The following is a 24,530-nucleotide window of genomic DNA, read 5'->3' as shown; positions in this document are numbered from 1 at the left end:
TCTTACTCCAAGAAAAACCTAAAGAACATACTGTGTAAAGAAGTTAAAATATGAGCCTGAAAGTTTTATAAGAAAATAAAATATAGGTTGAGCATTCCTAATTAAAAAAACTTAAAATGCTACAATATATGAAACTTTTTGAGTGTGAACATGATACTCAAGTAGTTTTGGATTTTGGAGCACTTCTGATTTTTAATTTTCAGATTAAGGATGCTCAGCTAGAAAAGTCTGTATCAATATTTCAAAACTACAAAATTTCTGAAATCAGAAGTGTTTTGGGTCTCAAACATTTTGGAGAAGGGATACTTAACCTGTATGAAACATTTAGTAGGTCAAGTGAAACAATTTTTGGTGCTTTACAGTAACAGTAATTATTATTTTACATTTATATATTAAATATTAACAGAATATAAATATACCAATAATACCAATAAGTATTTACATAATTATTTACATAATTCTGAGGTTAAAAACAACACTGAGATTTTACAATAATAGCATGCAAATCTGGAAAAGAGAAACTATCTTCAAAGTTTTTATGCTTAATTTGCTGGATATTATGGCACTGTATAAGTTTTAGCTCTTGAAAATGCATGGGACGGTCAGGCGTGGTGTCTCACACTTGTAATCCCAGCAGTCAGGCAGAGATAGGAGGATCAGAGTTTGTGAACATTCGCAGCTACTTAGGGAGGCCCTCCACAACCTATTGAGACCCTGTTTCAAAATAAAGAATAAAAAATAGGGCAGGGGGTATAGCTCAGAGGTCGAATGCCCCTGAGTTCCATCCCAAGACCCGTAAAAAAAAAAAAAAAAAAAAAAAAAGTATGGGAAATTTTCAATGTGACCTATTTAAATAAAATGAAGTCGAAGAGTAGAATGTAAATAAAAATGTTTAATTGAGCTAAACAAGAGAAGAAAAGAGTAAAACAGGAATAAAAATGTAGGACAAATAGGAACTCTAAAGAATAGTTCTAGAAAAAAATGTGTATATTTTAATAATCACCATAGAATAAAATGATCTAAATTTACTACATCCTAACTGATTTCAGATCTTCAGTATCTTCCTGATTCCATACCCTATATGCCTCTTCAAACTCATTTTCCTAAAACATCAATTTCTTCATGGCACTTGACTGACCTGATTCTCTTGTTTCCTATTGGTTCACAGGACAAATAATAGATTTATTAGCTTGGAGTTGAAAATCTTTCATGACATGAGTCCAATTCTTCCATCTCATCAAATTTCACCACACCTCTCTTCTATCTCTCTTCTCTATAGCTAGGGTAGCGGCCTCAGATTATTACCCAAATGGAGGCCTAGTTGTCTAACATTTGTGTTTATATCAACTTATCTTTACACAGATAATACTGTGGATGCAAAATATGTGGGAAATATTCAGTGAAAGACATTTTTAAAAAGTGATTCTTGAATAAATAAATAATACATTGCTAGAGGCATAGCTCAGATTTACAATACCCCTAGCTTCAGTCATTTACAATACAGTACACACACACACACACACACACACACACACACACACACACACACACAGTGTAAGAGTGCTGTCTGTGAGCACCAGCCCCCTCCCCTTTTAATTGGTGAATTGTAATCATACATTGTGAGAGTACTGAAATGCAGGCTTCTGCTTAAAGGGTTAACGAAGCAACTCTGACTCCTGAGAAGCAGCTTATAATGCCAGGCTGGGAGGCAAGCATACTTCCTATAATCAGTGAGCTATGTATGAGTCTTGCCAAATGGCCTTAGAGGTCCTCTCGCTGAAGGTCCTTCCCCACATAGACATCTCTCAGGAAACTTATTGGCATGATAAACAGCTTGAGAAGTGATGAACAACAGAGTTCTTTGCTATTAAGTGTAAAACAAAAAGTTGGTTTTGAGACTAGTCCTTTGGCTTTACTCACACACAGCTGTTTTTACTAGTTAATTCATCTAAAACCTGTATCCCTCTCCTTATAAAATTAAGATGTTGGGATGTTAAGAGATACAATTAAGTTAGAGGAAACTACAAGCTCCTGCTTCTGTAAAACTGCTTCTGTAGAACTGTTTGCTTATTTCATTGTTATTAGGAAATGTTAAAAGAGTTGTTTCTTTTAAGTTTAAAAGTAGAGAAATATTTCTCCTTGAAGTAAACTGAAAGCCTGCCTGTGTCACTCCCTTATCTACAGTGAAGCCTCAAGGCTGGGCTCACACCTGGTACAAGGGAGATACCATTCTAACATCCTGTCCCAAGCTTTCTTGAATAGATAGGAACCCCACGTGAATACCCCTTCTGCGAGTATAAATGTAGACCTTGAAATGTGGTTGGGGTCTTTTCTCTGAGGACTGGCCTGTGTGCTGGTTAAGGAGATTAGACCCTGGCATGCCAGTTTCTGCGGCGCTGCAATAAACCCTGCCTGTGATTTACATCTTACATTCTTTGGTGAGTTCTCCGTTATTTGGGGAAGGGGCGACTCTCGCATTCTAACAAGAGAAAGAGAGAGAGAGAGAGAGAGAGAGAGAGAGAGAGAGAGAGAGAGAGAGAGAGAGAGAGAGTGAGTAGAGGTAGTAGAGAGATTCTGTATAAATGAGTCAGAGATTTTATGGTGATTAAAATTTGACTTCTGATGAATCTTTGATAAAGTGGTTTGTTCTTTTGCATGTCTACCTGATGTTTAGATTTAGCAAAACCAATGCCAAATAGTCTCTGAAAACTGAAACCTTTGATTTTTGTTCTTCTTATTGCTAAAATATGAAGTTGAGATTTGGGTTTGAAAAGATTAAGGTCTTTAAAATAAATCAAGATAGAGTTACCTAGGAGGTAGGAGGTAAAACATTTATTCTTTCTTAAAGCACAATTTGAACAAAGTATACAAGCACCATGCCTTAGCAGGAACTTTCATGTTTGTGTTTTAAATCAAATTTTAATTTTGATTACAAAAGAAATAATGGGAAGACCCCAAAGCCTTACTTTTTCTAAATATAAAACTTGTCATCTCTTCACAGAAGTTCTTGACACTCTGGAGGAGTAACTTGGGATGATAATTCTATTTTTCAGTGTTAAAAATATCACAGCCAAAAACATCAAAGCCTTTCATTTTAATTTTTAAATCACTTATGTCATTTCATTTAATCTTTTCCCATTTGCTCATCCCATCCTCACTCACTATGGTCCTAAGGTCTTCTACATATGGCTTCTATACATCCAACAGTCTCTTTTTTTCTGCTTTCTTCTTGCCTACAAGTTTTCAGCTAGAATTCTGCATTCAAATCATTAAGGACCTTTTGAAAGACACTGAACACTAGCTCCTGACACAGGCCTCAATTAATACAGAATCCTTGAGTATGTTACTTGGATATTATTTGCTTTTCTTTTAAGTGTCTGGGATGACTATAAGAGAAGCCAGGTTTGATCATCACTGGTCTTGCCTAGTCATTCCATCCTGAATACTACTGTAGGTTTTGTCTTTTTATTTTATTTTTATGTGTGTGTGTGTGTGTGGTACTGGGGATTGAACCTAGGGGCATTTTACCTCTAAAATATACCCCTAGCCCATTTTTTTCTTTATTTTGAAACAAGTTCTCACGAAGTTGCAGAAGGCCTAGCTAAGTAGCTGAGGCTGTCCATAAAACTGTGATCCTCTTGTCTATCTCAGCCTCCCAATTACTGGTATTAAAAACATGTGCTACCATGCCTGCTTGGATTTGTCTTTTTAAAACTCTCTTTAGTTTTTATATTTGACCATCCTCTAGTTATCAAATATTATTTCTCCATAAATATCTACAATTTAACATTTATTCCTAGATTTTTCCTTCTTTATGATATTGTGCCATCTGCATTTCTCAAAGTATTTTCATTATCATTGGTTTATTTAGAAAGAGTCTCAAGTTGTATAAGTCAGACCCAGGTGATTACTCTTCATTCCTTTGCTTCCATATCTTCTGTGTTTAATGAAGTAAACATTTGGATCTATTTGGATATATTTTAAATTTGGATATATTTTAAATTCATCAGTTTCCCATTTAAACTGTTGATCATCCCGGGCATAGACTGCTGGAATAAAATTTGAGCTGCTTTTCTGAATTCTTTTCTTTTAGGGTCTTGGAATTCATTATACACACAACCACTCAAGGAACTAATATGAAATGGTCAAGCAGAATCTCTCATAATGTAAACTCTCTTTTGTGCTCTTTTCTGGCTCTTGAAAAATGGCCTTGTCTACCTTGACAAGTGGCCTTGTCAAGGTTGATCTGCCATCTCTAAAAAATTCAGAGGTCACACCTTCCCCTTTGGGCTCTCCACACCTTCACCTTTCAGCTCCATATTCCAGCTTTCTTTCATTTCCTCAGGGACTCAAAGTTTCTCCTTCCTTTATGCATATGGTTTTATCTCCTCTTTTGTACCTGTATATGATAATTTTTTACTCATTCTTCAGAAGTTACTATAACTGTCATTTATTAAGGAAATTTTTAAGATTCCTGGCTGTAATTCTCCAATAGCAGCCTGTTCTTAATTATGCTTTTTACAATTATAAGTCTCCCATTAGATTACAAATATAATAAAATTAAGAAAGGGACCTATGTCTTTCATTTACATTTTATTCTCATGTTTAACCTAGAACTTGGCACATAAAAGATGACCAGTACGTGCTATGAACAAATGAAGGAAATATTGCATTAGGAGAGAAATGATGCAAAGCTGGAAGTTCTACAGGCTTTGTTTGATTTAATCAATACTAATAACTCATATCATTTTCTCTATTTCAGGGAGGATTAAAAGCAGTAGTGTGGACAGATGCTTTTCAGATGGTTGTCATGATTATAGGCTTCTTAACAGTTATCATTCAAGGGTCAGCTCATGCTGGCGGATTCTACAATGTGTTAGAGCAAGCCAAAAATGGATCCCGACTACATATAGTTGAGTATGTCCAATGCTACTTTTTAATGCATTATAAATATTTAAACGCATGAACTCATCAACCAAAATAATATTTGGCCATCAAAGAAATAGCTTTGTTCACCCTTTTCTCTCTATTTTATAGCTTTGATGTAGATCCTCTTCGGAGACACACATTTTGGACAATATCAGTAGGAGGAACTTTTACATGGCTTGGAATCTATGGAGTTAATCAATCAACCATCCAGCGATGCATTTCTTGTAAAACAGAAAAGCATGCTAAGCTGTAAGTTGTCGATCAAGAAGAATTTTTATGGTTTTGCTTATTTTGTTGAGTTTTTGTTATTTCCTACAAGTGCTCATGTGTATGAAAAAGGAAGATTTATTTTACTCTTTCAACACCTTTTTGAGGCACTCATTACTATTCCCATCTGAGAAGAAAGTAACAGAGCTGGAGTTTGAACTGAAGTCTTCCTGCCTTTGCTGTCAATTATTTCCTGCCTCTGCATATTAAGAAATAAGTTGTTAGGTTAAATTAACTTATCAGTAATCAGTTGCTGTGGGTGGTGATGCGGAGATAAATACATGCTTCCTGCTTACAGTTTTCATGAGGAAATGACCCTAATTACTATTTGTTTTAGCATATGATCTCATCAATAATTAGATATTTTATTCTTTTAATTTTTTATTGGTGCATTGTATTCATACATCTTAATGGGATAAAAAGATGGTGGGAACATACATGCCTAAATCACCCAATTATCCCTTACTCACTTCCCACCCCATTCTCTCCCCCTTCCTCCTTCCCATGCTTGGCTTAGTGATTGACTGATATGATTAAGTAAATCATGTGTTTTAGAGAATTTTCCTTTCCCCCTCCCATCCCCTCAGTTAGGTCACCTTATTTGATCATCTATGGAATCTCCTTCTAAAGTATTTTCAATATGTTAAAAAACAATTCATTTTTATTATTTATTTATGTATTTTTTGTGGTGGTACTGGGGATGGAACCCAGGGGCCTTTTACCTCTGGGCTACACTCCAAGACCTATTTTATTTTTTATTTGGAAACAGGGTCTCTTAAACCAGCCAAGGCTGGCTTTGAACCTGGTCAATCCTCCTGTCTCAGCCTCTCAAGCGCGGGGATTACAAGCATGCACCACCACACCCGGCTATTTATGTATTATTTTAACATATTATATTCGTTCGTTGTACTCACATCACAATGTAGTTCAGAGTTGTAGTTCAGATGATACTGAGATACTGATTCTTCAATGTAAATGGAAGCACTTCCCTCGTTCATTCTACCCCACTAATCTCCCCTAGACCACCTCTCTTACTCCACATGGGTGTATCCTCCAATATCTGATATCCCTTTTATATCCAAATTAATCCACAGCTTCCTCATATGAGAGAAAACATGACCCTTCACTTTCTGTGACTGGCTAATCTTACTTACCTTTTCTTCGGGTCCATCCATTTTTCTGCAAATGACATAATTTTATTCACCTTTATTGCTGAGTAGAATTCCATTGTATGTATATACCCCAATTTTGTAATCCTCTCATCTGTTGATGGACACCTAGGTTGGTTCCATAATTTGGCTACTGTGAATTGTGTTGCTGTGAACATAAATATTCATGTATTGTTAAACTATTCTGATTTCAGTGTCTTTGGAAAGATAGGAGTGGTATATCTGGATCATATATTAGATTCTTTTCACTTTTCTGATGAATCTTCACACTGATCTCCATAGCAGATAAACTATTTGCAATCCCATAAACAGTGTATAAGAATTCCTTTTTCTCTAAATCCTCACCAGCATGTATAGCTGTTTGACTTCTTCATGATTATCTTTCTAATTGGGATTAAATGGACAATTCAGTTTTAAATATTCTTTTTCACAACAAACAATAATTCATAAACCAGGGATCTTCAATCAAGTAGTGTTCTGGGGGTTATTCTGAGGGAATTTATGAGAGAAGCTTTTATAGGATGATCATAAAAATAAATAAAGAAAATGTTTTCTTGGTGATAGTTGCAGAGCTGCCTTACTTGGTGTATCCTGCTGGAATATCCCTAGTTCTATAACTGTAAGTTGGTTGGTGATTTCTGATTGGTTAGCATTACATTTTATTATTTTTTGATATAGCTATTTACAAGAAATAGTTCAAGCTAAGCTTCACTTATATTTGCAAATAAGCAATGGTAAGCTCTCTTATGAGGCGTGTCTTTGGCTGCTCAGGAGTTCTGTTGGTCTGCTGTAGATTTTAATTTACTTTAACAGATGTACTTACCCTAACAGTTGCCAAGCAGAGTTTAAAAAAGAAGAAAACCTAAGATAATGTGGAAATTTGTAGTGGAGCTGGAACTTCTCCAACTCTCTCTAGGCCAGTGACAGAGGGGCATGAAAAGAGAAGCCCAGCTTATCCAGGCTTTGCAAAGCACTTCAGACCACCCCAGTCACCAGACTAGGGACCATAGACAGGCAGACCAATAGGAACATTTTATGTTCTTTTACAAAAATGTCTGAAAACCCAGAATTGCATTTGAAATGGTGTTTTTTCTTCCTGTGTTACTATGGAGGTGCCTGTCTCCTTAGCTTAATCAGGATGCCCTTAGCTTTTCTTGGAGAGTCATTATGAATATTCCCACAAGATTTCAAAATACTTTCAATTAAAAAATACTTTCATGTACAATTTATTTTCACTGAATAAATGATAAAATCTTTTGGAAATTTTTAAAACATTTTATAAGCTGCATTTCAATAAGCAAACCATAATGTTATGTTATGTATTTCATAACTCAGAAGAAGGAAGCGAACATATTATCTAGTACTCTATCAATTCACTGGTGACATATTCTACAATATGTCACCATATGCCTAGTATAATAAATATAATAAATATAATAATAAATATATTATTTTATAAAAATATCTTATTTATATATATTATATAATTTATAATAAATTATTTTATAATAAATATAAACATGTCTACTATAATAAATAACGTTATAAGAAACCCTCCACATACAAATTGAATTTAATAGCTGCATTAATGAAAATGCATGTGACTTTGATCTTAAAATACATTTAAAATTAAATTTTATTTAAAATGCTACTTTAAACTGGGCAATGGTGCTTGTCGGTTAAGGTCAGTATGTGACAACTTAGTGAGGAACTATTTTAAAAATAAATAAATAGATGTAGATAAATAGATGATATAAATGGATAGATAGATGATAGATAGATAGATGATAGGTAGGTAGATAGATAGATAGATAGATAGATAGATAGATAGATAGATGGATAGAGCTGGGCGTGTAGCTCAGTGGTGCACTGTAAGTTAAATTACCAGTATCACAAATAAACAAACAAGCAAATAAAATGCTACTTTAAGATAAAATAGAGTTGGATGTATTTGTGAAGAGATAAAATTTTTGGTCCAAAGCTGGGCGTGTTGATGCATCCTTGTAATCCCAGCATTGGGGAGGCTGAGACAGAAAGATTGCAGTTCTCAAACAGCCTCAGCTACTTAGTGAAGCACGTTGGAACTCAGTGAGACCCTGTTTTAAAAATAAAGAATAAAAAATAGGGCTGGGGGTGTAGCTTGGAAGTCAAATGCCTCTGGGTTCCAGCCCCAGACCAGAAAAAAAAAAGAAGAAAATTATTTCATTATTTAATTTCATTGCAGATAAATGGATGAAACTATAGAGCAGCATATTAAGCAATGAGTCAGACACAGAAAGAGAAATATGTTTTCTGTCACATGCAATAATTAATAGGTGAAAAAGCATCGTGAAAGTAAAAGGAGTTGGGTGTGGTGGTGCATACATGAAATCCCAGGACTTGAGAAGCTGAGATTGGAGGATCTCAGGTTCGTGGTCAGCCTCAGCTACTTAGTGAGGCCCTTTGCATCTTATGAGACCCTTTTTCAAAATAAAGAATAAAAACTAGGTATGAGGTTGTAGCCTGGAGGTAGGTGTTCCTGGATTCAATTCCCAGTACTGCACTAAAAATAGAAAAGAAAATAGAAGGGAGACCAATAGAGTATAAGAAGTTAGCTGTGAATGGAAGAGAAAGATCATGGGATGAATTGGCAAGTGAAATGAATCAAATTATGTTATTTCCATGTATCAATAAATATGCCATAATGAGAACCACCATTCTACATAATTATTATGATGTACCAATAATTATTCAAGCACATAAGTATAAGTAATATATTGAGGGTTTTTTTTAAGATTTAAAGAAGTTTATTAGAAAGATAGAAATACAGAAAATAGAAATACAGCTCCATACCAGACTGGCATGGAGGGGTGACTCGAAATGAATACACCGGAGTTTTGAAGGGCTAAATAAATACAAAATAACTATAAGGTACTACAAATGCAACTGATTCAAATTATGCAAACCTTGGTGTTATAGAATAAATGAATTGGTACAAATAAAATAGGAAATATGATGTCACCTCAGAGGTAACAAAAAGTTTTTCATACTTTCTGTATTGTTAAAAATTCCTCAACTATGACTTTCATATGAATTGATCTCTAAACTGAATATTTCCATAATTGTCTATTTCTACATTGTCTCATGATTCCTTTAGAAGAAAAGATGTTAAAATTTAAGTTAGCTTTTTGACAGTTTTATGAATTGAGTGGGGGTAAAATCATTTAAAATTATGTAAGTGATTGGTATATAAAATTTCATCCAAGAAAATAGATACATTATAAGAAGTAAAATTTTTCAAAAGAAAAAAAAATGCCATTTAAAAGTAATCCATCTAAAATCTTAACTTATTCAAATTTGGCAATTAGTTTAAAAATATAATGCTCTCCCTGTTCGAAATGCAAAGGCATTAAAAAGTAATGATTCTTGAAAACTAAATAAAAAGCCCCCAAAGAACTTTGACAGTGCTATCACCATATTATCACATGGCATAAAGGCTACCAAGCAGCTTATGTGCTCTTTCCTAGTGCCTTGTACTTCAACTTGTTGGGTCTCTGTATCATCCTGGTGTGTGCTGTTTTCTCTGGATTAATCATGTACTCTCACTTCAAAGACTGTGACCCCTGGACTTCTGGCATCGTCTCAGCACCAGATCAGGTATGGGTTTCCTTGCTTCAGTGAAAAACGTCTGTAATGTGTGCTGTTCTGGCCATAATTGGGTACCATTTGGTCTATTTCTTGTTTGCATTGGCCTCTGGCTTATTTTCAAACCCAAGGACTTGGCTTTGTTTCCTCTACTCTTTTTCAAATTTTTTTTATTGGTTCATTGTAGTCATACATCTTAATGGTATACAAGATGGCAGAGGCATACATGCACACATCAGTCATTTAGTCCTTCCTCAATTTCTACACCATTCTCTTCCCCTCCCTCCTCCTGTTTGCTTTAATGATTGAATTTGATATATTTATGAATATACAACATATATATTAGGAAATTTACTCTACTCTTAGGTGATTATCTGACTTACCAAGTTCTAGTAGGGAAAAATGAGCATGAAAAAGAGGACACTTCTAGGGGCTGGGATGTAGCTTAGTGGCAGAGCACTTGCCTAGCATTGTGAAGCCTTGAGTTTAATTCCCAACATTGCAAAATAATAGCAACAATAAAAAGACATGTCACCTTGTCTTTAAAGACAAGGCCTGAAGCCAGGCCAAAGGTGGGGAGAGAAGGTAGGCTTGAGCCATAGCTTTGGTTGTTAGCTGAACAAAATGATCATTACTGTCATAGTGTCTCTGACCATATCTTTCACCATTAACATAGGCATCATTTTAAAACATGGCACTAAATGTGGCTTTTTTTTTTTTTTTTTGGTGGTACTGGGGTTTTTGGAAGCCCTTCTACCTCCGGGCTACACTCCCAGACCTATTTTCACATGTTTTTTTTTTAAATTTGGAAACAGGGTCTCCTAAGCCAGCATGCATGGCTGGCTTCGAACCTGCACGATCCTCCTGTCTTTGCCTCCCAAGCGTGGGGATTACAAGTGTGCGCCACCACGCCCGGCTAAATGTGGCTTTTAAAAATTCTATTTATGAAGAAAATGCTCAGGAGGAGCAGTCACTCCTCTTCTTTCCCTCAATATGTTCAGCTGCCCCCTACTTCATATGGTAACTACTCTCAGACAAACTTGGCTTTGAACAGAATCATAGAAGCTAACTTCCATGAAGACACATTTTAAAGGTTTAAAGTTCTAATTGGTAACATTCGGAGTAAACAGATAACAAAATGGTATATATTAAAAACATACGAACATGAGAAAAATACAATTTCCATCTTATTTTGTTAAAATGTTACATTCCCACATTTCAGATACTTTTGAGGAGGCCATTAATTCTTATTCTCTCTCTCTCTCCCTCTCTCTCCCTCTCTCTCCCTCTCTCTCTCTCTCTCTCTCTCTCTCTCTCTCTCTCTCTCTCTCTCTGTATCTATCTTTGTTTCCTCTTAGCTGATGCCATATTTTGTCATGGAGATATTTGCCTCAATGCCAGGACTTCCAGGACTTTTTGTGGCTTGTGCCTTTAGTGGAACTCTAAGGTTAGTATACTGACAACATGATGATGATGATGGTGATGATGATGGTGATGATGATGATGATGACGGTGATGATGATGATGGTGATGACGATGACAATGATGATTATAATGTAGAAGAAATGTCAGAAGTGTGGGTGGTAGTAATCAGTTGTATCCACTGAGCAGTTATTGTGTGCTAACTGACCTACTAAATAATTTATTTGTATTTACTCAAAGTTTCACACAGCATATGAGACTGAAGCTCTACTTATTATCAGTTTGCAGATAGTGAGCATAAGATTTAGCAAGATAGACAGTTTACCCAGGCTGATGGTATGGAGGCTGAATGTAAGCCTGGTTCTGCTCTGAGTCTACATGCTTCTGCTTAGTCTCTTCACTCTGTCTGATGCTGTACTAATCATCTTTCTATTGATATAATGAAATCCCTGAGACAACTTATAGAAATAAAAGTTTCATTTCAGATCACAATTTTAGAGGTTCCAGTCCATGATCAATTGGCCCCATTACTCTGAAAATCTGAAGGCACATAATAGAAACATGTGCCAGAGTTAAATTGCTCACTTTGTGAGCCTTGAAGCATAACAGAGAGACAAGAAGTAGCCAGGGGCCAATAATAAACTTAAGAGTATGCCTCCAATGGCTTGATAGCCCTCCTCCACTCCTTTACTTCTCCAGTGTTCAGCTGTGAGCCCCTGGAAAAATCATAAATAAAATTGCACACTTTCAAGATTATGGGACAGATAGAATATTCATTCCAATTACAATTGGGACAAGTAGGGAAATAGAAGAGAGGAACTGGTCCATGGCAAGATCAAGACCCAACAGGGCAAACATTAAATTCTGAACTTGCAGATCTGTCACCTGGGTGCATCATGGTGCGAGGTGCACTCATAAGGGCTTGGGCAGTTCCACTCCGATGGCCTTTCTGGTTGCAGTCAATAGAACCCTTTTCTCAGGCTGGATCTGCATGCTGCTTATAGCTTTCCTTGCTGAGAATTGCACATTACTGGCATCTCTGCCATCCTTGGGTATACACTGAAGCTTTAGCTTTACTTGTATTGATCCATTATGCATGGCCTTGTTGAAGAATTCTTTCAGGGACTCTGATCCTGGAGCATATTTCATATCATACTACACCTTTCTTTGAAATATTAAGGGTTTTAGCTTGATGTGGTGGCAAATGTCTATAGTCTCAGCTACTTGGAAAGCTGAGGCAAGAGGATCACAAGTTCAAGGCCAGCCTGAACAATGTAGTGAGAACTTGCCTCAAAACAAAATTTCAAAAGGGTATGAGAGTACAGCTCAATAATAGAGCACTTCCCTGATATGAGTGAGACCCAAGGTGCAATTCCAGTACCAGTACAAAGAAATATTGAGATTTTAATTCATATTTTTACCTTAGAAGTTCTGGGTTAATGATATTCTCAGAAAGTATTCTCCATTCTGTGATTTTTAAGCAAGCATTTAATAATATTTATGTCTATTATCTTATTAAATAATCTATAATCTACCTATGATATAAGACATTCATTGGAGCTTCTGGTTTGTTTCTAAATTAGAAGCCAGTTATCTCATCATTTATTAGTAAATAAGCCATTTTACCACCTTCTTACAAGACTATGGTTATTATATTCTATATTCTTCTATGTGTTTGAAATCTTTACTGGATGTTCATTTATGTCCTTTTCATCTGATGATCTATTATCAACTTTAATTTATACCCTTTAATAGATTATTTAATTTATTTATTTGAGAAAGTGTCTCACTGAGCTGTTGAGGCCAATTTATATTTGTAATCCTCCTGCCTCAGTCTTGTAACTAGCTGGGACAGTAGGTATTCACCCTATTACTGTCTTCTTAGTTGTTTTTAGTTGACTTTTGGGGGCTTGATTGTACTTAAAACATGATAATTGCAAATATTTTAAAAATTTCTTTATTTTTTAGTAATTGTAATCCTGTGTTTATTCTCTTATGCAATTATGCTTTGAAAACAATGATAAACAATTAAAGTGACAGAAATATTTGCTTTATTATGTATTTTAAAGGAAATATTTTTGGCTTTGTGACTTTTATATCACTTGAACTTAATATAGTTACCAATTTTGCTAGCTAGAAAATTCCTTGTCCATATAAAGAGTTAAGTTTTTATGGATTCTGAAAAGAAAACATCAACTTTCAGGTGTTCTGACACTTAAGTGAGTTTTAGGTTTAGTAAAAATGAACTCTGGCCGGGCGTGGTGGCGCAGGTTTGTAATCCCCGCGCTTGGGAGGCAGAGACAGGAGGATCGCGCAGGTTCGAAGCCAGCCGCGCGCGCTGGTTTAGGAGACCCTGTTTCCAAAATGAAAATGTAAAAATAGGTCTGGGAGTGTAGCCCGGAGGTAGAAGGGCTTCCAGGAACCCCAGTACCACCAAAAAAAAAAAAAAAAAAAAAAGAACTCTGAATGGAAATTCTGAGAGGAAACATAACATCAGAAAGCTTATGCTTTTGTTCTCTGCTGTTTCACAGTCTTATCTCACCCTCTTTCTCCTTTGCTAATTGCATTTTAGCTACTCTGTTTGGCTTCAGGTTGTCAAATGCTACAAGTTCCCTTCCATATCAAGACATCCACATGTAATTTTTCCTTCAATCTGAACATCTTTTATGGATCCTTTTTGTGTCTCTCTTTTTCTGCCACTTTCTGAGAACTTGTAATTATCAGTTTAGGTCTCCCTAGAACAAGGCTTTCAGGGTATCATGGTTATTTTTCTTCATAACAGTTTCACAATTGCAACCAGTTGTGTAATTTATTGCTAAAGTTCTATCCTTCCAGTTAGGGTTTAAGAACCATGTCTTTTCAGGTCACTGTTTTATGACTATTACCCAAAATGAATAAACAGATATGAATAAAAATTATTAGTGAATAGTAAACTGAAATAACTCCTGCCTTAAGATAGTCACTACTTCAGTCCAAGCTAAGTACACACACACACACACACACACACACACACACACACACACACACATTCACACACCTTTTCCCTCTGCTACTCCCTGCTAAATCAATAAGTACTACAGTATTAATTAAGGGGACTTAATGGGAGTCAGATCATAAAAGCCTAGCTTCTTCCATGGAGGTTGTGGATGAATTGAAATAGCATTAACATAGAAGCAGCCTTAATGAGTAAGCCAGCAGGCTGAGTAGTTCCCTGGAGTCCTGGAGTTCCAGAACATGGACATTTGTTCACATTGGTTTTTCATAGAGCCTTGCTTTGTCTACCTAGCCTGGATGACAGAGCAGGCTGGTGGCTCAGCTGTATTTGGTTTGGACTGTGTTCTTGCTTTTCTCTCCCTTTAGCACCGTGGCTGCAAGCATCAATGCCTTAGCGACAGTGACCTTTGAGGATTTTGTCAAGAGCTGTTTTCCCCATCTCTCCAACAAGCTGAGCACCTGGATCAGTAAAGGCTTATGTAGGTACAGCTGGTGGACATTCTACTCCAGATCATGAAATGTGCACATGGTACAACTCAAAATCCTGAATGTACTGTTCAGGATACACTAATAGGCACAAATGTACACTGAGACTTATGAAGGATCTCCTCTATTGATTCTTACATTTCCAAAGATATCAGGAAGATCTGAGGAAGGCATGACCAGCTAGTCCACCTTGGGCAGGCCTTATCTTCATTACACTTATCTCATCAGATCATGCTATATTGGTCAAGTTAGTCCTTCACCTTGGGAAGATGTTCTGCTTAGTATGATAGATCATCCTATCTAAGAAACCAAATTCTTTTTTAAATTATCATTTCTTAAAACCAAACTCCCAATAACCTCACCTCAGAACAATATGCTCCTTGTATAATCATGAAATTGCATATTGTGATTTTAATCATCAGAGTACTTATCATATTGTAGTCTTATAAAATTTACTTAGAAACTTATATACATTTTACAAAGTATAAAGAATTGATGTACTCTTAATTATAAAATGTAGGCAATTGGATAAAATACATACACATAGATGCATATATACATTATACGTGTGTTTGTAAATGAAACTATATTTATCTAATTTTGGTTTTGGTTGTCTTTTCTAGCAAACTATTTTGAAGAATTTTTGTGTTATTATGTATTCTTAGAAAATATGGTATTTAAAGCCAAGTACAGAGGCAAATACCTGTAATTCCAGTACTTGGAAGGCTGAGTCAGAAGGATCACATGTTCCAGACCAGCACATGTTACATATTTAGAACGATAGTTCCAGCCAGGCACAGAGGTGCACACCTGTAATTCAAGCTACTTGGGAGGCTGAGGGAAGAGTATTGCAAGTTCAAGGCCAATCTTTAAAACTTTACGAGACCCTGTCTCAAAATAAATAGTAAGAAGGGCTGGGGATGTAGCTCATTGGTAGAACACTGCTGGATTCAGTCTTTAGTACCAAAGTAAAGAACAAAAGAAAGAAAAAGTTTCAGTGGTGTGTCAAATAAGAAATCAGGTGCAGCAGTAGTGAATAGGGCTGTAGTTCTCTAAATGTTTAATTTTTGTACTTTTAAATTGCTCAAATAGCTGTATATATAACATCATATTTTTCTTTCATTTAATTTTTTTGACTTATAGTGCTTCACTTTTCAAACAAGTAAATGCCTGTAATTTTTGTGAATAATCTTTTATAATTTAGTTTACATATTAATGGGATATTAAAATTTTATTGTTTGTAAAATTTATATACATTAATGAAACATGGCCTTCTTTTATTGTATATTGTCTCACAATTTAATTTTTAAATATATTTAAATGTACAGACATTTTATTTTATATTTGATCGGATATATTAATCATTTATTTTGTAATTCCATAAATTTTTATGTTTACACTTTTTACATTAACATTTATTTACATAATTGGCTATATCTCTTTTCAGATCACAAATGCTTATATATTTATTATTTAATATTCAATAGATCTAAACTATTGGTTTATACTTTGAGATGTGGATATTAGTTGGCTTTAATTTCTTATGAAATCAATTTCCCCAACTTCATTTATTTAGTATTTCTCTTTGATCTTATGAATAATAATGAATAATATAAATTTACTTAGCTATAAAAACATTTTATGTTATATAATTATTTTTTTTTGTCAATTGCAAGACTAATAACATTTTGTTTTATATTACAGTTTTATACTTAAAACATTGGGTAGAAAACCTGTTATTTTTCTTTTAACTTAAATATTATAATTTTTTGTTACTTTTTACATAACAATTTGTTGGATTATTATATTTACTTAGTACTATACATTAACTTTAAAATAATTTACTGCATGTTACTTGGCTGTAATGTGTTCTTCCATTTTATGGCATCGCATTAAATTTGAAGATGTATTTGGGAAGAACTTGCATCTTTGTAAATTTTTCATATAGCAGTACCCTTTTTTTCCTTTCCCATTTACTCATATATTTTTTAGATTATATGTTGCTTATACACATGCTGTGCTCCTTCAATTATTTTCTCTTCTTCCCTTTTGTCCCCTCTTTCTCCTTTTCCTTTTCCTCCATCTATTTTTCTTTATATTGTGAATAAGATGCTTTCTCTATAATATCTTCCAAACCACTTATTGATCAATATGGAAAGTTATAGTTTTTATTTGTTTTTAAAGAATATAGCTGTTCATTTACCCAGTTCTTGTTTAATTTTAAAAGTTAAATTTACTTTATAGGAAATGTAATTATTGCCTGAAAATATTAATAGTTTTATCATACTCCCATTTTTGAGGTTGGATTCTCATTTTTTTAGCTTGCCTGTCTTGGACTTGAGATCCTCTTTCCTCTTATCTCCTGAGCTGGGATTATACTGCAGACAACTGGGGTCAGCAGTCAACCTATTTTTAGTTGTTCTAATTTATATTGTTCATTTTTCATACCTTTCACTCTTATTTTTTATAGTTTTTCTTATGCTCCTGCATATTTGAAGACTCACATTTTTCTCAATTTAACTTTGAGTTTTCCAACACTTATGTCTCTTAAAAATACTGACTTTAGGCAGGGCGTGGTGGCTCACGCTTGTATTCCCAGCATTTGTGAGGTTGAGACAGGAGGATCGCAGTTCACAGACAGTTTCAGCTGCTTAGGGGCCCTTTGCAACTCAGTGAGACCCTGTTTCAAAATAAAAAATAAACAAATAGGACTGGGAGTGTAGCTCAGAGGTAAGAATGCCCTTGGGTTCCATCCCCAGTGCCGCAAAAAAAAAAAAAAAAAAAAGAACACACACACACACACACACACACACACACAATAATAATGACTTTAATTCTGCTACTGTGTTTGATTTATTACATTTTATTATAAAATTAAATTATACAGTAGAGTTTAAAGACTTTATTGAAAATTCATATATGCACCACTTATATTCCCCATTAGCATTTTCCTAAACTTGATTGTTAATCTATGCAGCCCACTCTTTGTTCATCCATTAATTCGTGATAATTTTTTTTTTCAGTACTGAGAATTGAACTCAGAAGCCTTCTACCTCCAAACTACACCCCTAGGCCTATTTTTTATTCATTATTTTGAAACAGGATCTCACTAAGTTGTAGAAGGCCTCACTAAGTAGCTGAGGCTGGCTGTGAATCTGTGAGCCTCCTGATTCAGCCTCCCAGATACTGGAATTACAAGCATATACAACCATGCCTGACTTCATCATAGTTTTGATAAATTTAAAAGTAAATTGCAAACATTATCATATTTTCCTCAATTATTTTAACATGAATATTGCTAATTAGAATGTAGTATTTGTTCCAAGATTTTTTAATGTAAAACAAAATTCACCTACAAGAAAATGGACAAATGTTAACTATAGATTTGCTAAATGTTGAGAACTGCATATACTTTTGTAACCCAACTACTAAGATATAAATAATTGCCATTGTCTTGCAAATTTTTCTTATACCCTTACTGACCAATTCTCTTCTAGAGGCAACCATTCATGTGACTTTTGGGGGTTTTTTGGTGGTACTGGGGTTCCTGGAAACCCTTCTACTTCCGGGCTACACTCCCAGACCTATTTATATTTTTATTTGGAAACAGGGTCTCTTAAGCCAGCAAGGCTCGCTTCGAACCAGTGGGATCCTCCTGTCTCTGTCTCCCAAGAGCAGGGATTACAAGGGTGTGCCACCACGCCCAGCTCATCTGACTTTTTAATTGTAGATTAATCTTACCTCATCTAGAACTTCACATAAATAGAATCACAGAGTACACATTCTTTGTAAGACTTCTTTCACAGTGTATTTTTGAGATTTATAGCATGCATATTGTTATATGTATCAGTAGCTCATTCCTTTTTTGTTGCTGAGTATGCCATATATGGATACAGCCTCGATTCTTTGTTTTCTGTTCGTTTGCTTGTTTTAAACATCAACAGCCATCTATTAATATCCACAAGAAATTGGTTCCGGAGAACTCCTGAGATATCAAAATTCAAGGTATGTTAGTCAGATTATCACTGTACCTGACAAGAAAAATTTAGAGGAGGAAATGTTTCATTTGGCTTATGGTTTGAAAAGATTCAGTCCATGGTAGGCTGACTCCAGTGCAAAAACGTCATGGCCAAAGGCATGGCAAGGACATCTTCTTAGCTTCTGACAGCCAAGAAGCATAGGAAGCAAAATAGGAAGGAACCAGGGACAGACAAGGTGCCCAGTGATATATGTCCTAGTCCTGCCCCAGCTTTACATACTATTGCCAGTTGATCAAATGGATTACCCCTCTGATGAGGCCAGATCCTTCAGAATTCAGTCTTTTTTTACAAGCTCCACCACTGAAGCTTGCCACCTTGGAAACCATGTTTTCAACATATGAGATTTTGGGGATAGGAATAGTATTCTAGATCTAAACCATAACACAAGGATATTCAAGTTCTTCATATAAAATGATGTGTTTTTTAGTATGTTCATACCCTTAAATGCATTAAATTCTCTCTATATTACTTGTTATACCTATTACAATGAAAATACTGTATATACTGTAATACTGTTATACAGCTGGGCATAGTGGCACAAATTTGTGATCCCATTACTTGGAAGGCTGAGACAGGAGGATTATAGTTTTGAAGCCAGCCTCAGTAACTGAGGCACTGTTTTCATGGATATATTGGATTGAGATGGGCTTTATTCTGTATCTGTAGTTTTTTTTAACCTCATCATCTGAGCTGCTGTCGGGCTGGAAAAATACACAGCATTTGTTGCAACTGTGAATTTTTTTTTCTTTAGCTACTTTGCTTGTGGGGTGATACACCCCATATAGATTGGCTGACAAGTTTCCCACAAACTTTTTGGCTTTGCAGGTTGATACTGATTGCAATCAAGTGGAAGTATTAAGATATTATGAGGAGGGCCCCTAAATCAATTCTCTATCAACACAAACAAAACAGAAACTCCAAATCTAAGAGTCGGCTGTATAGAATCTCATATAAACATAAGACTGTTGATCCAGCAAGAGAACAGTCAGAGAGAGAGGGAGAGAGAGAGAGAGAGAGAGAGAGAGAGAGAGAGAGAGAGAGAGAGAGAGAGAGAAGGGAGAGAGAGATTTTCTTTTCTTGAAGCTCTTTTCAAGCAGAAATACAGTGTCTGGGAAAACATTGAAACATTGTTTTCTGCAGTTAAATCCATCCATTTTAAAGATAAGGGAAACCATTTCAGAATTTTGACAAGTGCTATTGATCAAACTTGTTTTTTCATGTTATTGTGAGTTTTATTATTTTTCTGTGCCTTACTGAGAACTTAGAGATGATAATACCAAAACTTTCTACCTTGGTTCATTTTAAGAGTGATATTCTCTTAATTTCCAAAAAATAGAGAGTCTGATAAGTGCAATATTCTGAATAAATTAACTTTGGGTAAAGTGCTAGGTAAGTTTATTTATTCATCTTAGAATATGAGTTTTTTGGGGTGCGTGGATCAAGTTTTGACTTTTAGCATTGGTATCTGGTAAAGTGTTCAATCTATTGTAAGATTTCAATAAAATCAAATTAAGAGTCACACTGAAAACTGGACAGGATATTTTGTTGAAAAAGAATGTTCAAATAAAAGGAACAAAGAGTTATTCTATTTATTTTTTGTCTCTACCTCCAACTCATTATTTCTCCCTTTATTTTTTAGTTTACAGGCTATTATGGGAATTCAGCATACATATTTTTTTCTTTTAAGAATTTTTTATTGAACATAAATAGTATACATTTAAACTATATTTGGTGCCCTCTCCCCCCACCCCGTTTTCCCTTCCCCCCCTCCCACCAGTGGTTGTCCAGGTTAACCATGTCATATTCATAATTTTACACATATTCAGATGTAGACCCTCATTAATCAAGTTCAGTCTTCCTCCTCTCCTATCTTTCCATTCAAACTTTGCTGATATTTCCCCTCCATTATCTGGAGTCCCACTGGTATCCTCTGTGTTTCCTAGTTTGGGCATATTAGAGGAAACATATGTACCTTCTCCTTCTGTGCTTGGCTGATCTCACTTATCATAATGTTCTCCACATATTTTAAGGATAGTTTCTAAACAAGAAAACATAATAAAAATGATTTTTTAAAAGGCTAGTCTAAAAAAGACATCATCTTTAAAAATGACTGAAACATATATGCTGACTCATTCAGAGAACTGCTCTGACAGCAGGGAGCATAGTTCTCTGGAATCCCCTGTGTTTATATGTAAGCAAGTGGATCATTATGTAATATAATAAGGGCCAAAAAGATGGATGAATAGAATACAAACAATTTTCCAGACTGGTAAACCTGTGAGAATGTGTAAATTTTATTTGGACATTTTAAAACATGAAATACTATCTAAATTCCAAAGAGGTTAGTAGATTCTCTTTCAGATCATTGCTCATGAATGGTTGATCTGAAAATAGTCCTCATTAATTTTATCTGCATCTGTTTGGACCCTTTTCATAATTTCATGTTGTTTCTGCATGACAAATTTCTCCTGAAATTCTAGAAAATAGCCCCTTGAGACTGAACTCCAGGTCCTTCTTTCTGACTTAAGTAAGTGTTTGGAATAGAGGACACTATGTGCCCCTCATAGGGCCCACGATGGCAGCATGTGAACAATCTTTACTGCATTGTATTTGGAAATTGCTTGCCCTGGGAACATTTCTGGGTGGGGTCTCCAGGAACACCTCAAGGCCAAGAATCCTTCCAAAAAATTATGGTTGTAAATTTTCTTTCTTTCAGGTCTCTTGTTTGGCATAATGTGCACATCTATGGCTGTGGCTGCGTCCCTCATGGGGGGTGTTGTACAGGTAATGAGGGAGGAAAAAGACAGATTTATATACTAAAAATTTCCCCTACTCTTTTTTTCCTAATGACTTACCTATTCTTCCAAGTTCCAAATGCCAAATTAAACATACTTAAAATTGCTACCAAAATTTCATTCAAAAGGGCAAATTATTAAAATCGGTGAAGGGATAGTGACAACGCACACTGATAAAATTATTAACCATTTTAAAATCCTAGAAATAACAATCATAATAAAATATAAAAATAGCTATTTTTTGTGCAGTACTTACTGTGTTCTAGGTATATCCCTAAATGTATTACCTCATTTACTTTTCATCATCTTCTTAAGAGATACTGTGATGAATGTTCTCATTTTCCAGATAAAAAAGTCAAGAAGTAATTGTTTCAAAGATACATCATTAAATAGTGAGATGCTAGGATCTCTACTATCATCCAAAATGAACAGCTTCTCGTATGTTCAATTCCCTGAAATACCAGCATTAAGAGGAATATGAGAGATAATCTGTTTCTGCACCTTCATTTTGTAAATGATTATGGAAAATAGTGAGATCATTCTGCTTAAGTTTTCACGGTTAGTAGCTACACCAAGTTTATGACCCCAGTCTCTTGAACCAATAGTCTTCACTTCCTAAATTGCTCAACGCGCAAAGAAGCATCAGATGAGCAAATCTTCAGGGTCTGCTTTAACCTTCTCATTTAGGCCCCCTCATGTCTTTGTGGAATTTGGATGTCCTTTAGATTTTCTTGGTATGGTGTGAGTTTTCAATAAATGTTGCTTAATTGAAAAAAATGAGTGAGTAATTAGTAGCCATTGATAGTGAATATTAATAGTAAGATAATGAGTATAATAGTAATTTATAGAATAGGACCTATAAATGTCTTTATTTCACAGGACAGTGCATCTTACAAGATCCTTCTGATGACTACATAAACACCAATTTGAGGTTCAGAGAATGAGTGTTAGAGAGATAGATCACATAATAATTCACTTGTTTGTATAAAATAATTTGTGTGGGCTCACCATTTTCTCAAAGGTGCTTATTTATCTCTTTCCATGGTCTGAAGCATTCTGAGATCTCCCCATCCATGCAGAAGAACTGGTAACTTGATGAGGTTTCTATTTAGACCCGGTACCTTCTTTAAGGTTTATTTTACCAGTTCATAGGACCTGCGTCTTCAAGTTGCCTTTTATGCCGTGAGCCTCATTGTTTTGCCCTTTTTTTTTTACAATTAATATTTGCTCTTAAATAATTATCATTATGTCAAATATGGTGGTAATTTGAATCACTAAGTTGTTTTCTTCCAGAAATACTTAATCTTTTTTACCAGTTAAGGTGTGAGGAATCCAGAATCAGTGACGGCTGCTTCCAGGAATGGTGGGAACAAAATTACAGTAGGGTATTAGTTGTGAGGGAGAGATCCCTTACTTGTCTTAGCTAAGATGAGTATGATGGGTCCACATTATTGATTGATTAGAATGTGTGCACACATTTTATACAATGTAGGAAATACCAGCAGGCAAGAACTGAAAACCCTCCTAGGAAAGGCATTTTTTTCTAACAAGAGAAAAATGGTATTTTCATTTCACTGGACACATCTGGCTTTGATAGATATAGAAAGGCAACTGGGATTCTCCTATTTAATTTCCAAACAGCTTCACACTATTGGCATTAATGAAGAAATAATCACATTCTAATTCTGCATATGGAAAAATACACATATACAAGTCCTATAGGCATGAGGAATAAAATCATTTTTAACTTTATGTTCATATAATCACCCATGTATTTGGTATGTGCTTGTTGCTGGTGCTGGGGGTGAGGGAAACCTTTGAGCTAAAATAAAGGCCAGTTCAATGCTATTGTTTTGTTTTCTGGGCATTTGCTTTTGTTTCTTTGTTTGCAATGTTGGGGTAACATTTGCAGTTTAGGATTTTATAAAGTGTGCAGTGAAGAACATCATCCTGTGAAATGTTCCAAGGGAGAAAATTTCCCTACTCACAGCATAGGGAACTCAGCAATCTCCTCTGCAAGATCTCCACCAAATCAGCATATTGAAGGCTCTAAGAAATCTAACTGGAAATAACTTGAAATATGTGACCACAGAATCATGATAGGGTGAATGTGGGGAAAAGCAGCTGACAAGAGCAACTAACTAATGATTTTCATAGCATCCTCAGGGAAAGATTAGTCTAACCAATTGATTTCCATCCTAAGGAATATCAACTAATTTTATTAAGGTCTGTAATGACTACAATATACATTTTTATCTCATCTAAAGAGAGTATATTTTATATCTTAAGACATTTCCACAGTGCTCGCTTCGGCAGCACATATACTAAAACTGAAACGATACAGAGAAGATTAGCATGGTCCCTGCACAAGGATGACACGCAAATTCATGAAGCGTTCTATATTTTTTCTTCTACCAAAAAAAAAAAAAATACTTCCACAATAAAAGGACATGCCTCAGAAATAAGAGCTCACCAAGAAGAAAAGTAAAGATAGTAAGATAGTAAGAGCAGTAGGTGACTCCCCCACCCCAGGTTCCTTATCATGTGCTGCATAATGCCCACATTTTTTCTGATTTCTCTTGGATTCCAAATTGAATACTCACCACAAAATGGGGGCTAAGAAAAAGAGAAAAAGATAGAAAGAAAAGACAAAACTCATGAGGAAGTGGGTACTATGGTCTCCACTTAGCATATGGGAAATCTAAGCTATAGTAAGGTTAAATATTTTTCCCAGCACCCCAAAAGAAAGCTCCGAGTCATTGCCTTCTACTTGTTGGAACAGTATTTGAGATTTGAGGCGAAGG

General features: G+C 35.2%; 1 protein-coding gene across 1 annotated transcript in view; it reads left to right on the top strand.

Moving 5' to 3' along the window:
* SLC5A12 (solute carrier family 5 member 12) overlaps positions 1-24,530 on the top strand; it is a gene marked incomplete at both ends in the record, with an annotated part of 51,667 nt that overhangs the window by 15,578 nt on the left and 11,559 nt on the right. Inside the window, 6 exons of the mRNA XM_080718400.1 lie at positions 4,763-4,917; positions 5,038-5,178; positions 9,872-10,001; positions 11,348-11,436; positions 14,772-14,884; positions 21,648-21,715. Of these exons, the coding sequence (XP_080574526.1) occupies positions 4,763-4,917; positions 5,038-5,178; positions 9,872-10,001; positions 11,348-11,436; positions 14,772-14,884; positions 21,648-21,715 (696 nt within the window). The remainder of the gene's footprint in view (positions 1-4,762; positions 4,918-5,037; positions 5,179-9,871; positions 10,002-11,347; positions 11,437-14,771; positions 14,885-21,647; positions 21,716-24,530) is intronic.

Source organism: Muscardinus avellanarius (assembly GCF_963383645.1).
Source record: "Muscardinus avellanarius genome assembly, chromosome: 1".
NCBI lineage: Eukaryota > Metazoa > Chordata > Mammalia > Rodentia > Gliridae > Muscardinus > Muscardinus avellanarius.
This window is presented reverse-complemented; position numbering and strand designations above follow the sequence as displayed.